Source organism: Octopus sinensis, linkage group LG20 (genome assembly GCF_006345805.1).
Source record: "Octopus sinensis linkage group LG20, ASM634580v1, whole genome shotgun sequence".
NCBI lineage: Eukaryota > Metazoa > Mollusca > Cephalopoda > Octopoda > Octopodidae > Octopus > Octopus sinensis.
This window is the reverse complement of record NC_043016.1, coordinates 15981869-15996868: the sequence shown is the minus strand read 5'-3', so window position 1 is coordinate 15996868 and position 15000 is coordinate 15981869. Positions and strand designations below refer to the sequence as shown.

Below are 15000 nucleotides of genomic sequence, written 5' to 3'. Positions count from 1 at the left end.
AGTCATTGTGTCAAGATGTTGATTATGAAGTCCGTGGTTGTATGTGTAAGCAACTCAATCCTGTTGCAAGGGGTTTGGGGTAAGTTGCTGGAAATTTTTGTCTTTTTTTTTCAAAAATTTTGTGAATATAAAAAAAAAAGGAAAGATGTCTTAAATCCCAGTATTACCAGTGTGTTTTGATATCTACATTGGGCTCATTCTTGAATGAGCTCCAGGTGGGGATGTTGTTCCCTGCCCACAACTTGTCATGTGGCTTTTTTGTGTTTTTGAACACAAGTGGAATAAAATCTGCCTTACTTGTAAAACAGGAAAGGGTGAGTGTCAGACAGGGCATCCAGTTTTAAAACGATGCTTTGATAATACTCCTCTAACCCATACTAGCCTAGAAAAACACATGAAGCAAATGAATGAAATCCTTTCCTTACACACCAACATCATTATTACCAAAATAGGTTTTATATTTTTCCTTTTTCTTTTTTTTTTGCAGTCTTGAAGCAACAAAGAATGCTATTCTTCCTGAACTGGTTGAGTTAACTAATGATGAAGAAGTCTATGTCCGTATGATGGGTCTTGAAACCGTTGTGAATATTTTAAGTCTTTTGGATGACGATACATGTTCAAACACAATCATTCCTTTAGTTATTAGGTTCTATGAACAATGTCTGTATTCAAAGGACCACACACTACCCATTATTGCAAAGCACATCGGTCGTCTGTGTCACGGCCTTTCCGGTAAGTCCTAATAATAACATACAAGATCTTTCATTGTTTCACTATCTTTAACTTTCCTTTTCTTTTTATTTGTTTAATTTATTCTTCTTCTTATTATTATTATCCGGCCCTTTTTATGTGACCAGGGTAAGTTAAATGTGTACCTGGATACGTATTAATCTCATTTTGCCATATTCCCCAACCCTCAATATTGAGATTTTATAAAGTCATTGATGGTTTGTCTTGGTGTTTGACCAATCTGCCTCTTTGTATTGCAAAGTTGCAAGGTCATCTCACTAGTGTTGGTACCACAAAAAAAAATTTTTTTTTTAATCAGTTAGTATATTCTGTAGAATGGTTGATACTAGGAAGGGCATTTTGCCAGAGAAATCATGCTGGCATTGGAAAGCGGGCATAAAATAATGATGAGATGTATTCTTGAACTAAGATAAAATAATTAACAGAGAGAGAAAGTGAAAATGTACAATCTTATCGACTGATGTGCTGTTGCAAATAATTGTTTCAAGATTGTTTCAGATTGTTGTGATGACAAAGCACAACGATGTAACTTGAGTCGTTAACATTTATACCTGAGTAGCTCAATGTATATGTACACTCAATTTAAGTTTATTCCCATTTAGGATGCAATTGTATTTTAGTGGTGTATTTAGTTGCTGACTTGTTAATATATGTGCAGAAGTTTGATTTTACTAGGACATAAGTTGGTGAGTTGATACAGCAAAACCTTGGCACATTTTATGCATATGTCATTGTTGTCAAGTTCTTCTAAGTTGTCACAAATCTACCAGACGACCCTGTTCAGAGGTATTTTAACTTTGCCCATCCCAGATATTTTATTGTAATACCTTGAACTATGTTATCTGATGTGTCCTCTCTTTTTTTTTTTTTTTTTTTTTTTTTTTTTTTTTTTTTTTTAAGATGATAGGGTGTAATATGAAAGATTTGATTGGCTGCTATTTCTTGCAGGCAAAGTGATTGCATAAAGTCTCTCTCATTGTCTCGTGTGTGTGAGTGTGTGTGTACGCCTTCACCACCACCCCTAGCTCTCTCCTACCTTCTATTTCACCATTGTACACTTTCTCTCTTTCAGTCATTTTCTCAGTATTTCTCCACTCTATTAACCATTGTCTCTTGGACATTCTTGGGAACATTCTTTGATGATTCTGAAACACTACTAGTGTACCCTACTTATACCAGTTTTATCAATATGGAATATACACAAATACATGTACGTTTGTGCTGTCATACACACGTACATTATTCAACTGCAAGATGAATTTTCTACTTTTTAATGCTGAAACCTGTCTTAGAATGTACTCACGTCATTTCATTATTAATGGTAAGCCACTGGCACAACACTGCATTACCGCACATATACTGCAGTACATGGCACCACACCACATTAGACTATGCTGCACTTATCTGCCATACTACATTATATCATGTTAATACTGAAATATGTTACACTAGCACCACCATTGTACCAAACAACACCAGATCAATGCTATCACCATTTTCTACTTTATATTAGGAATATCTTAGTAATATGATTTATGCACAATGTCCCAAAATCTAGTGTTTCATATCCTAATCAGATTGCATTTTGTTGTTCAGGACTAAAGGATAATCATTGCTCCATATTACCACTGTTCAATTTGGGTGACACGATCAGTAGAGGGGATAGAAAAGTAAGTGATTGTAGAAGATGAGCTGGAATAAGATGGAGGAAGAAGCATGAAAGGAGAACTGGGACTATTAATACGGAAAAGAAAGGTGGCAGAATTTGAACCAGGCTGAGAAGTGTATGAAAGGAAAATTGATTGTGTGTCAATATGGAAGAGGGAGAAATGGGAGAATCATTTATGGCAAAAAGGTAAATGAAAGAGTGGGCAGTTGATAGCTGGAAATGGTTTGAGGTAAAAGAGTGTGATGGATGTCAATAGTAGGTGATTTTGAGAGAAAGTAGAGTAGCAGTTGGAAGTATAAAGGGTGGGGTGATGTTTAATGATGGATAGTCAAAAATAGTGGTGGTAAAAGAATGATATCATTGAAGGAGAATGGGTGATGACCAATTGTCTGGGTCGGGCAAATGGAGTGGTGTACTTGATGACCAAAAAATCCAAGGTAAATTATCCTTGTTACTCAGGCAACTTAATGGGAGGGAGAGATAGAAATAAAGAGGTATGGTGATGTTAGGGAGAGGGTTCCATATGAAAAGATCTAAACTTTTCCCTCTTTACATAATCAACCTAGTCCAGAGATTAGGGGAGAAGAAGGATAATAGCCAAGAAGGTATTGGGTACATGAGGAGCAGCACAGGGCTAATGTATATTAAGTGTATTCTCAGAATATAGACAGACACCCAAAGCATCATAGCAGTGGTGAAAGTGTAGATTTTATGTATACAAGTGTGTTACTAAAATATATTATGACAATGGGAGTTGTATAGCTGTGATGTGTTGACCCTTTGAGATTATGTTGTTAGTGTTTGTTCAGAATGTCTTGTAAACTGTTTCTGCTTTATATACTAAAAAAAAAAAAAAAAATACCAGAAAAGTAAGAAGTGATATTAGTGACTATATTCTGAAAAAGTTCCTTTCCTGAATCCCTTTTCTGTATGATCGGCTTGAAATAATCTCAGGAATAAACAGGCTTATTTGACAGGTCAATTCAAGTTAATATTTTTAACCTTTTGGCTCACCGTATTTCTGTTGAAATGAAAAACTACCTTTTATTTCCCAGTTACTTTGAAAATGATGAAGAATTTAATAAAATAACTTTGTCATTATTAAACTGGTGTTTAGAACATAAATTAACTTGGAATTTCAGTGCAAGAAGGTTTTAATTTAGATCACATTGAAATGGGAAGTTTGTATTACAGAACCAGGGGTGGTCTCAGACAGGTTGATATCAAAAAGGTTAAAGTTAGTGGTTACAGGATGAAGGTCACTGCATATCAAGGTGAAAAACTGGAGTGATTTGAGTTTGATTTCTGTTGGTTACATGCTTTGAGGGTCTTTCAAATCTTTCATTTTTGTGTCTCTTTTTTGCTTTAAATATATCAATACTCAGTTCATGTGGTCTCTTTCTTCCCAATCTTTAAATCAGTTTCTTTGAGAAACATCTCTTGAGACTAATTTATGGTTGTTCACAAAATGTTCTAAAAAAAAAATGATGTCCAAGAAAATTATTGCGGATCTTCATTGGTAAAAAAAAATATGGTATTTAGTGCTAGGCTATCTCTGACCAGCTTCACAGGGTGTGTATTTATTAGCACAGTGTCTGTTAGGGTCTAGTTTGAGGGAAATTTGACTGATGTTTCTGGCTGGTCAAGCAATCACATAGAGGTTAACTCTCATTGAAGTAGTTGGGGTGCCATGAGAAGAGACACAACTCTTTTTAGCTGTCATGCTATGTAATACTGTGTGTGTGTGTATATATATATACATATGCACACACACAAACAAACACACTCACTCGCATTTGGTTATAGTTTCTTTGTAACTAAATGCTTTCATTTGTTAGTCAAATGTAATGCTTTTTCTTTCTCTTGAAGCTTTAACATTACAGTGATGTGATTGTTTATTTTTAGAATGGCATTATAGGGTAAGCGTGACAGGCCAGATCTTACCAGTTTGAATATAAAGCACATACAATATTCGGGCTGGATATGGCGAATTTAAATAGGATTATGGTTCAGAAGTCATTAAATTGAAGTCTCACTAACGATCTTCTTGCTACTTTCCTAATTTCTGGTTCTGGTTATGTTTAACAATTCCTCTTTATGATTTAGAGAAATGTACTGAATAAATTGTCCTCATTCTGCATGGTGATCTGATTGGTTCCATTGCATTTTGTTTTTTAAATCATATTTCGGGAACCATTTCATGTTTGAAGATTCTGAAAATCATGTTTTCTCTATTTTAAGCTTTTTTTTTTTCCTCTTTTCTTTTCCATTTTTTTTTTTTTCATAACCTTATTACTAGTGCTACTGTTTCTCTTCATGCATCTTGCCTACTGATACTGATGATTAAAGAGCTCCAGGCCAAATACTGTCACAGCTCCTCTTGTGAAAGATAAACCACTGGTTGTTACTCATGGCCTGCTGTCTGTTTACTCTGTTAGTCTCTTGCTGTTTTGATCTTGTGCTTGAGGGGCAGGGTTTAGGGTTTATGAACCTTAAACATTTTTACATTTGGTCCATTCACCATTGGGCATATATGGCACATACCTAGGAACCGGCCCTCCTCCAAGTCCTGTATGCCTTAGCCACAGGACTGTCATCTGTTATTTGATCCATAAATGAAGCCCCTGACAGGTACAGCCACCCTGGATCAGAGTCAGTCTGGAAGTAATGGTAACAAAGAGATAACTCCATACTCCCTAAAACTTCTGAACTCAAACCTCACTGAACTAGATGCAGTTTAATATGTTAACCACCACCACCACTACTACCACTACTACCACTACTACTGCTTAGAAGCCATTATTTGATTTTATTTTGGACATCTTACTGTTGCTTAACCCAAACAAAGAGGGAAATATTTATATATATGCAGGACTATTTAACCTACATCAACATGGGGGAAGATGAATATAAAGTGTGTGAAAGAAATGGGTGGGGATTAGCAATAACATCTTTCTGTTGGATTTTCATGTCCATCATCAATTGTTGAAAAATGTTTTCACATCCTACAACTAATCGCTCAGCCGTGAAATTAAATCAGCATTTTATTTTTAACCTATTGTGCTCTATCCCCTTTGAAGAGAATTTTTGTTTTGTTTTGTTTTCTGTCATCACAAAAGCTAAAGTTCTCTAAATTCTTTTCTCTTGTGTTTTGTTTTTTTTGTAATTTATTTATTGTACAATGTTTTTGTTTCTGTATTCATTCAAACATAATACAGTTCATCTGCAAGTGGTCTTACTATTGAAGTGAGGAGTTTATGTTTGTTTGCTTGTTTTATGTATATCTACATTAAAGAATGATTAAAAGTAGGAAATGACAGATACACAGACCAAGGAGATGTTAAAGTGCTAAGTCACTGGCCATGTGGCTTCACTCTTAGTGTTACAAACTGAGTACAGTGCACTGAGGAGCTCCAGTAAGGCTGAAACATGCCTGTTCCTTTCTTCAAAAATTTCAGTCAAATGACTAAACCTTTAGCATGTTCAAATGCATTATATCACCGTTTCAATTACTTTCTCCCTTGTAGCTACAGGTGCATTGTGTTACCTTGAGAGAAAGTAAACTCAAATAGTGACTTGATGCACCTACAGCATGGAAAACAGGCATTAAATAATGAGGATTTGTATCTCAAAATGTGATTTAGTCAAAAGCTTATTGTTTCCCATTTGGAATTTTGTCAAGAGAATAATGATGGGATAATTTAAGTTTTCTAGATTCCTCACAAATTTATGCTAAAGGTTAATTTCTTGATCATTTAAAACTCATTATTTATGCAAAACCACATGTAATTATGTTGTGTGGATGCCTCCAGACGATGAAGTAGGCTGAGCTCAATACGTAGATATAGAGGGAGAAGCCTAGACATCAAGGAGTTGAGTAGAGGTCATCCGAACGTGTGATATAACATGTTATTACGAATATTTGATCTGGTTTATTTTATATTATTAATTAACCTAATTTACAGTGATGACAATGACTTTGATCATAATTATGAAAATGGTGATGAAATGAATAACAACTTGTGTTTCCTTTTATTTATATTTTAGCAAATTTAAATGAAAAACAAAAAGATTGGTTTTTGGATTGTTACAAAAAACTGTGTGAAGTTGGTTATTCAGATAAAAATAGTAATTCTTCTGAATATGGGGTAAGTTATAGCATTTAATTTTTTATTTTAAATTTTATGGCACCGTGGTCAAGTGTCCACTACAAAAACCTTGGGCCAATCAAAGCCTTGTCAATATATTTGGTAGACAGAAACTGAAAGAAGACTGTGTGTGTGTGTGTGTGCATGCGTGCGTGTGTCCCCTCCCACTGCTTGATAACTTATGATGACTTGTTTAGGTCCCCCATAACTTAATGGTTCAGGAAAAGTGTCCAATAGAATAGGTAGCAGGGTTTTAAAAGAAGTACTGAAATCAATTCATTGAATCAAAATCTTTCAGGGCAGTGCCCCAGCATGGCCACAATCTAATGACTGAAACAAGTAAAAGATGAATAGTTTGCTTGTAGTGGGATGGGGTTTTTTTTTTTATTTTTTGGAGAGAGAGAGAGAGAGAGGTGGGTGGGTGGGTGGGGACAGTAGTCATGTCCTTCCTTCTCAGTTTGATGGAATTTGTTCAAATGCCGTTTAGTTTGTATTTGTTTGGGTCTGAAAAGAAGTTGAGTAGGGAAGGAACTATTGAGGGCTGCAGTTATGGAAAGGAATAATTATTACAAAGTCCTTTAGTCTAATATGGGTGGAACAGGGTGAGTCATGAGAATAAAAGGTGTAATGTGAGAAAGAAAGGTGGGTGTGCCGAATGATAAGGAGTTAGTTGGTTCACAGATGCAGAATCTTTGGTAATAACAATAGGCAGCAGCAGAGAGAAGAAATTGTGTCTCATTGGCTGAATGTTTAAAGTTTTGTTTTAAATTTACATCAGCTCTTCATTGCATATGAACAGTGTTTGCTCTATCTTTCCCTTGAAATTAGTTTGATAGAAAGGGATATGGATGTCTATGTCTATATTAGTGAACCATAAAACAAATTTATTGGTTTAGAGTCCTTTATTGACTGTCAGAATTATAAAAATAAGGCTTTGGGTAGGTGGAATTTGAACATGGAATGTAAGGACAAAAAAAGTGTAAATTAGTCCAACATGATGTCTGAGTGTAGTGTGGGATCCAAGCCTGGCACGGTGTCTGAGTCGAGTGTGACATCCAAACCTGGCACAGTGTGACATTTCATTGAATATGACAGTTAATCCAGTATGGTTTCTTGATAGGAATCAGTACAAAATCAAACGTCTTGTGTTTTGTGATATGGATGTATTTCACAGAGATGGCAAATCCTCATTGTTGTCAGCATGTCTGGTGGAATATGCTGTTGTATCTGTTGCAAATCTCTACACTGTGAGTTCATTTCCCACCAAGGTTAAATTTACTTTTCATCCTTTCAAGGTCCATGAAAATAAACTTTTCACTCCATAAAAAAAAGCATTGGTTATGCTTTGTAAGGTAAACTAATCCCAGGAATGGTATTTTGATGTTAATAATTAAAGACTTTGAGTAGAGAATAGTATTTTAAAAAAACAGCAGCCTTCCCCACTCAATTAACAACAAAGCCTTTCATAAAATATTCAACAACAGATGTGTGTAGGAGGGACTATGTGAGGGTATGAATGTATAATGAGTGTTGACAATGGAGAAGAAAATAAGTGTGGAACAGGAAGTGATGAGATTAAATCTTGGGATATTGAGTCTCACAGATGAGATAATGTGGAACTGGGTTAAGTAGTTTATTTGCTGCAAACCCAACCAATTCATGTCAAATGGACTTGTATGGCTTGGTAACTTGTTTTGTACCATGTTTTCATTAATTTGTTTTCGGTCACTCCTATGTAGTTGGAAGCAGACACAGACATTGTTTCCACTGTCCCATCCTTGATCCAGTGGCACATCCAGGATGTGAGGACTAGAAGGAGTGGGGGCCAGCATTCATTTACAGCTGAGTAGATGGGAACAATGTGTGTGCTTTGCTGAAGACCCAGCCTGTTACCTGGTCCAATAATTGAACCCATAACATTATGAGCGTGAGCTGCAAAACCCTAACCACTAGGGACCGTATACCTTCACCAACTCATGTCAGTCGAGAAGCATTGGATGATATTGGCATCATAACCAGTGTTTGTGTTCATGAAATATTCTTGAGGAATGTTTGAAGCTCTTAGGTTCCTACTCATCCTTCCTCTCAAAACTATAATGAAATTTCCTCTTGTATAACTAAAGAACAAATATTATCAGAAAGAAAGTAACAAGGCACCCTCTTGCTTCACTTAACCCACTTCTGTTAACCCACTGGTGGGCAAAGGGTCAGGTTAAGAAAGAGCTTACTACATTATTTAATTTGTTTATGATTCTAAATTAAAATACTCTGCTTCACAGTTTATGAAGTGTACAAGAGATAAAACACTGTAATTTTGGGAAAGCCCTCCTTGGAAAAATAATTTAAAGTCCATATTTTCATCGGACATAAGTTGCTGGGTTTAGCAGAGAAACATCATCATTATCATTGTTTAACGTCTGTTTTCCATGCTGCCATGGGTTGGACTGTTTGACTGGGGACTGGTAAGTCAGTAGGCTGCACCAGGCTCCAATCTGATCTGGCAAGGTTTCTACAGCTGGATGCCTTCCTAACGTCAAACACTCCGTGAGTGTAGTGGGCGCTTTTTATGTGCCACCAGCATGGGAGCCAGTCAGTGGGCACTGGCATTGACCACATTTGGATGGTGCTTTTTACATGTCACTGGCACAGGGAACAAATCAGGCAGCAATGGCGTCGACCCATGCTCAATTGGTGCTTAATACATGCCACCAGCACAGAAGCCAGTTGGGTTGCACTGGCATCGGCCACAACTACGATTTCACTTGACTCAACAGGTCTTCTCAAACGCAGCATGTTGCCTGGCAATTCAAAGGTACTTTTAAATGGCCTGGTTATGCAACACTGGTATTGTCCACAGCATATCTCCAAAGGTCTCAGTCTCTTGTCATTGCCTCTGTGAGGCCTAACATTTGAAGGTCGTGCTTCACCACCTCATCCCATGTCTTCCTGGATCTACCTCTTCGACAAGTTCCTTCCACTGTTAGGATATGACACCTAATCACACAGCTGTCCTCATCCATATGCATCACATGACCATACCAACACAGTCGCCTCTTTTGCACACCACATCTGCTGCTTCTTATGTCCAACTTTTCTCTCAGAGTGCTCACACTTTGTCATGTGTGCACACTGACATATCACATCCAACGAATCATACTAGCCTCATTTCTTTCAAGCCTACGCATGTCCTCAGCAGTCACGGCCCATGTTTCACTGCTGTGTAGCATGGCAGTTCGTATACATGCAAAGTACAGTCCACCTTTTACTCTGAGCAAGAGGCCCTTTGTTGCCAGCAGAGGTAGGAGCTTTCTGAACTTTGCTCAGGCTATTCTTATTCTAGCAGCTACGCTCTTCAAGCATCCACCCCCACCACTGACTTGGTCACCTAGCTAGCAGAAGCTATTAACTACTTCTAGTTTTTCCCCTTGGCTTGTGATGGATTCTGTACATTTTCGGTGTTTATTGCCCCTGTGCATCTGCCACACACAAAAGCTATCTTCCTGGTTAACCTTCCTTTGATATTGCTGCACCTTTTATATGTCCATAGCTTACACCAGGTACAAAGTATGGAGTTTCTACCTATGCTTTTTCTATAGATCGAACAGGGCCATCTACCTGAAGTGGGCTGTGATTTGACAGCCTTCTTACTAAGTAGGACTTTGGTTTACCTTGCTTCCACACCCTAAACTTTGTCTCCAGTTCTGGCAGTGACTCAGCTATTAGAGCAAGGTCATCAGCATAGAGGAGCTCCCGAAGACAGCCTGTTTTGAATTCCTCTGTTATTGAATAAGAGGGGGCTGAAGACTGAACCATGGTGAACCCCTACTTCTACTTGGAATTCTACACTATACTCATTGCCAACCCTCACCTTACTGACAGCAGCATCCCTGTAAGGGCTTGTACAGCTCTTACTAGCCACTTGTCTATCATCAGTTTCCATATTGACCACCAGATAAGGGATCAGGGGATCCTGTCAAAGGCTTTCTCCAAGTCAACAAAAGCCAAACAGAGGTTTATGTTTGGCTAGGTATTTCTCCTGCAGTTGCCTCACCAGAAATATAACATCATTGGTGCTTCTGCCTGGCACAAAACCAAACTGCATCTCATCTAGGCTAACTCTCTCCCTAATTAGTTGGGCTATGACCCTCTCTGTAACTTTCATCACCTGATCCAGCAGTTTGATACCCCTGTAGTTATTTCTATCTAGAGCATCACCCTTACCTTTGTAGCAGTTGACTATGGTACTGCTACACCAGTCATTGGATATGACTCCTTCATGAACTACCTGATTTACGATGCGGGTGACAAGACCATAACACACACCACCCGATATTTTAAGCATCTCAGCTGTGATTCCTGATGGGCCAGAAGCTTTCCTTGTCTTCACATCCTTAATTGCTTTATCTATCAGGGTACTGTTGATTTGGGTAACTGGTCCCTGAATTGGGTCAACCTTTAGCACACTCTCCTCCTCCCATTCATTCTCCACATTCAGCAGTCTTTCATAATGGCATCTCCAAGCCTCTTTCTTTACAGAATCATTAAAAGCAAGTGCACCATCATCCATGCAGACACATTTCTCTCTTATGACATCACAATTTTCTCTCACACACTGTCTTGCAGTCTGAAATACTTCAGTTCTTTGGTCCTCAAGTTGCTGAACATTGGCAAACTTCTTCCTTTTCTGCTTGTCCCTTGGTTATATATACTTGTCTCCTAGCTTCCCTTCTGGCTATCTGACACAGTCCCCTGCTACCCCTGCTCTTCCAGACCTGTTTCATTGCTCTAATGGCCCTGTCTACAGTATTGTTTCCATCACCATGTTACCCTGGGTCTGGAAGGGACTTTGCACCAGCCACAGATTTGGTCTGTGGCACTCAGCGAGCTGTCTCGTAGGAATTTCCAGCTGTCTTCTATGTCACAGGACTGTAGCTCCTCCTCTCTATCATCAAATTTCTTGGTAAGGATATCCCTACATCTGTGACCATGTGAAGGGTTCCTAAGCTTCCAAGTCCTTCTTTTCCAGATTGGTCTGCTTCATGGCATCCTTCTGGTCTCGAGTCTAAAGACTGAGACAGGCCCTACTTCTGCCATACAAATTCACTGTTTTAATTTCAGCTTAAATACCAACACAATGAAATAATTGAAACAAAAGCTGCATATTTCAACAGAAATACAGTAACAAAAGAGTTAAGCATTTTTTAAATAAATGTTAAGGAAAATGTTGTAAAATAATTTATTTTTTCTAAATTATTTAATGAAGCCATTTATGTGATTTATCATGTTTGTTTCACCTTTTATTTTCAGTTTAAAAATCAATTGGCCATTGAACATCCATTTCATAACTGCAGGATAAATGCTGCCTACAACTTTCCAGTATGTATCTCTTGAAAAATATTTTTTGGGTTTGTTGCTATTGTTTGGTCAGTGGTGGTGGTGGTGGGGGGGCAGTGCTTGTGTTTTATGACTCTCCCACCTGGCCCTTCCCCCCAACACACACACTTTCCATAATCAGTGGTTCATGTAATTTCTGTATGTCTGACTGGGCCTCTCAGAGAAATTTTGTGAGGTGGAACAAGGTTGCATTTGAGTACCCCCTCTGAATAAGGGGTGGCAGTTTCTCCTCTCATCAGAAATTCCCAGAAAAGGCCTTTTTGGAGATTTCATTGCTCTTGACTAATGTGCCAACTCATAGACCCCTACATCTGACAGTTGACATCGTATGGGGGAATGTGTGATTGATTGATGGAAATTTCAGAGAACTAGCATTCTGAGGATCAAGTTCAAATCACATTGAAGTCAAATTTTCTTTTCATTCTTTTTTAGGGGCTGATAAAATAAAGTACCAGTCACATACTGGGGTCATTGGTATCATCTAAATTTCTCCCTGGCCCTTCTGCCTAAATCAGAATACATTACTGTGGACTGTTAGTGACAGACAAAAAGCCTAGCAATATTTTTTAAGGAAATTTGTTTTGTGTTCAAATCCTTCTGAGATCATCAACTTTCTTTTCATCTCTCTGGGGTTCATAATGCAGCAACTTAACCCTTTGAGCTCTGACCACCTGAACCTTATTTGACCATACACCTGGCTTCCTGATGCACTCCACAGTAAACCAGTGTTACAGGTTTGAAGGGTTAATTAGTGTGGTTAATTTAACCCTTCGGCATTCAGATTACTCTGTCAAATGTGATGCTTATTTATTCACATAATTTTAGATTAATCATGCAATGTCTCATAGCTTTGAGATTTTGATGATGTGATTGTTTATATTTAGAAGGACATTGTAGGGTAGGTGTGAGAGGCTGGATCTGGTCAGTTTGAACATAAAGCAGGGAAAATATTTTGGCCAGATATGATCAGTTGAAATGCTAAAGGGTTAATCACCTAATCCCTCCCCCTACCTAAATCTCAAATCCAAACTTTGTATCTGTGTTAGAAATATTATTATTGTTATGGAGATGGTCACCGCAACAGAATGGCACAGACGGTAAAGCACCAGGCATAATACTTTTTCAACATTTCTGGGTTCAAATCTCTCTGTTCTTGTCAATGTCTTTCAACCCAGTACATGTAGAGGTGGACGGTAGGGGGACATCAATAAATAAGTATTCATCATACAATAGGCTGCACTCTTGGCAAAATTGTGATCCCATATTACTGTAAGAAAGTATTGTGTGCCAAGAACCATTCCTACAAGACCTGTGACTTAAAGGTAAATCTGAAGAGATGAGAGAGTTCAACCTGCAAATCCAACCACCTGAAGCCAAATTTGAGAGCCAGATCAAAACTTCCATTGTGGTCGTCCCATCTTTATTCTGGAATCTTCTGTTGTAAATTTAAAGACTTAAAAAATTGGTCTTCATTTCAAAAGTGGTTGTCTCTGTTTTAAAGGGAGTAATTTGTTTTTAAAGGAAGCTGTGGCTGTAATATGTAGCATAATTGAACAGAGGGATACATAGAAGCTTCCTCAGTGTTGTTAATAAGATCTCCTATCATAAAGACAGTAAACAATTTGTTGAAGGAAATTTTACTGTTCTGTATTAAACAGGCTGAGTAACTACTTGAAATCTTCATAGAATCTGAACTCCTCTCCAATATCTTCAGATCTTACCTCACCATTTCTTCTCATTTAAAAAAATTTTTTTTATTTAATAACCCATTTTTCATATAATTTTTCAGGCTATTTCTTTGTTTGTTGGGGCCAAAGATTTTGAATCAGAACTATTAGAAACGTTTTCAATGATGTGCAAGGATTCTTTACCTGCAGTCCGAAAAAATATGGCACATGGTTTTCATGAGGTATGTTGTTGCTTTTTCCTTTTTATGACTGTTTCATATATTGTATAGCAGTATATAAGGTAGTGCCCCAGCATGACCAGTTTAATGACTGAAACAAGTAAAAGACTTGTTCAACTAAAACCCTTCAAGATGGTGCCCCAGCATGACCACAGTCCAGTGACTGAAACAAGTAAAAAATAAGATATATTTTAATGTTTTTGGGGTTTTTGTTTTCTAATATGAATTCTGGGGTGAAATTCATTTCATTTAATACAGTATGACCAAAATAAAAATTCGTTTGTTACCTGGCAATGGTTGGTACCATGACAGAACTTGAAATCCTTTGTTTACCACCTGTTTTCAATTCTCATTTGGAACTGCTTCATGTCATTTCTATTGCAAATGGGTTTGATTTGTGATATAGGGAAAAATTCCGCCAAGGTCGACTTTGCCTTTCATCCTTTTGGGGTCAATAAATTAAGTACCAGATACACACTGGGGTCGATGTAATCGGCTTAATCCATTTGTCTGTCCCTGTTTGTCCCCTCTATGTTTAGCCCCTCGTGGGCAATAAAGAAACAGATATAGGGAAAGAATGTATGCTGCAACTTCTTGTTTCTCCATTCTCATATTAGCTATTAAAAATATTTAATGCTTTAGCATTTAATCCGTCTATATCCAGTCCAGATATTCAATTTGTTTTATGTTAAAACTGACCAGATCATGCTTCTCACACTTACCCTACAATGTCATTCTAAAAATACACAAACACACCATTGAAACTACAAGATAATGTGTGCTTAATTCAAACCAATTTGAATAAATAAGAATTACATTTGACCACGAAATCTGAATGCGAAAAGGGTGAAGCTAAACTCTAGCAATTGCTTTTGTATTTTTAGTAACACTGAAATAATTTTCCTGTCATATCTCATCTTGTGTGTGTGCACTGTCCTCTAAACTGGAAAGTAGTCAAGAAGCCTGAACCAACATTTGCAATCAACCTTTCTGCTACTATGGCTATTGTGTTTTTGCTCCCCAGCAACACACACAGCTTCCAGGCTCCAAGTTGTTTAACAATGGGAAAGCAAAACTAAGGTTGCTCTGTTTGTAGGTAAAAGAGAATGAGTAATGAATAGTTGTAGAAATGG

At 37.6% G+C, this 15000-nt stretch overlaps 1 protein-coding gene across 1 annotated transcript in view; it reads left to right on the top strand.

The window, feature by feature from the left end:
• LOC115222688 (serine/threonine-protein phosphatase 4 regulatory subunit 4-like) overlaps positions 1-15000 on the top strand; it is a 108356-nt gene that overhangs the window by 58217 nt on the left and 35139 nt on the right. Inside the window, exons 8-12 of the mRNA XM_036511516.1 lie at positions 1-79; positions 488-732; positions 6467-6567; positions 11875-11943; positions 13751-13870. The exon at positions 1-79 is cut by the window's left edge and continues 29 nt beyond it. Of these exons, the coding sequence (XP_036367409.1) occupies positions 1-79; positions 488-732; positions 6467-6567; positions 11875-11943; positions 13751-13870 (614 nt within the window). The remainder of the gene's footprint in view (positions 80-487; positions 733-6466; positions 6568-11874; positions 11944-13750; positions 13871-15000) is intronic.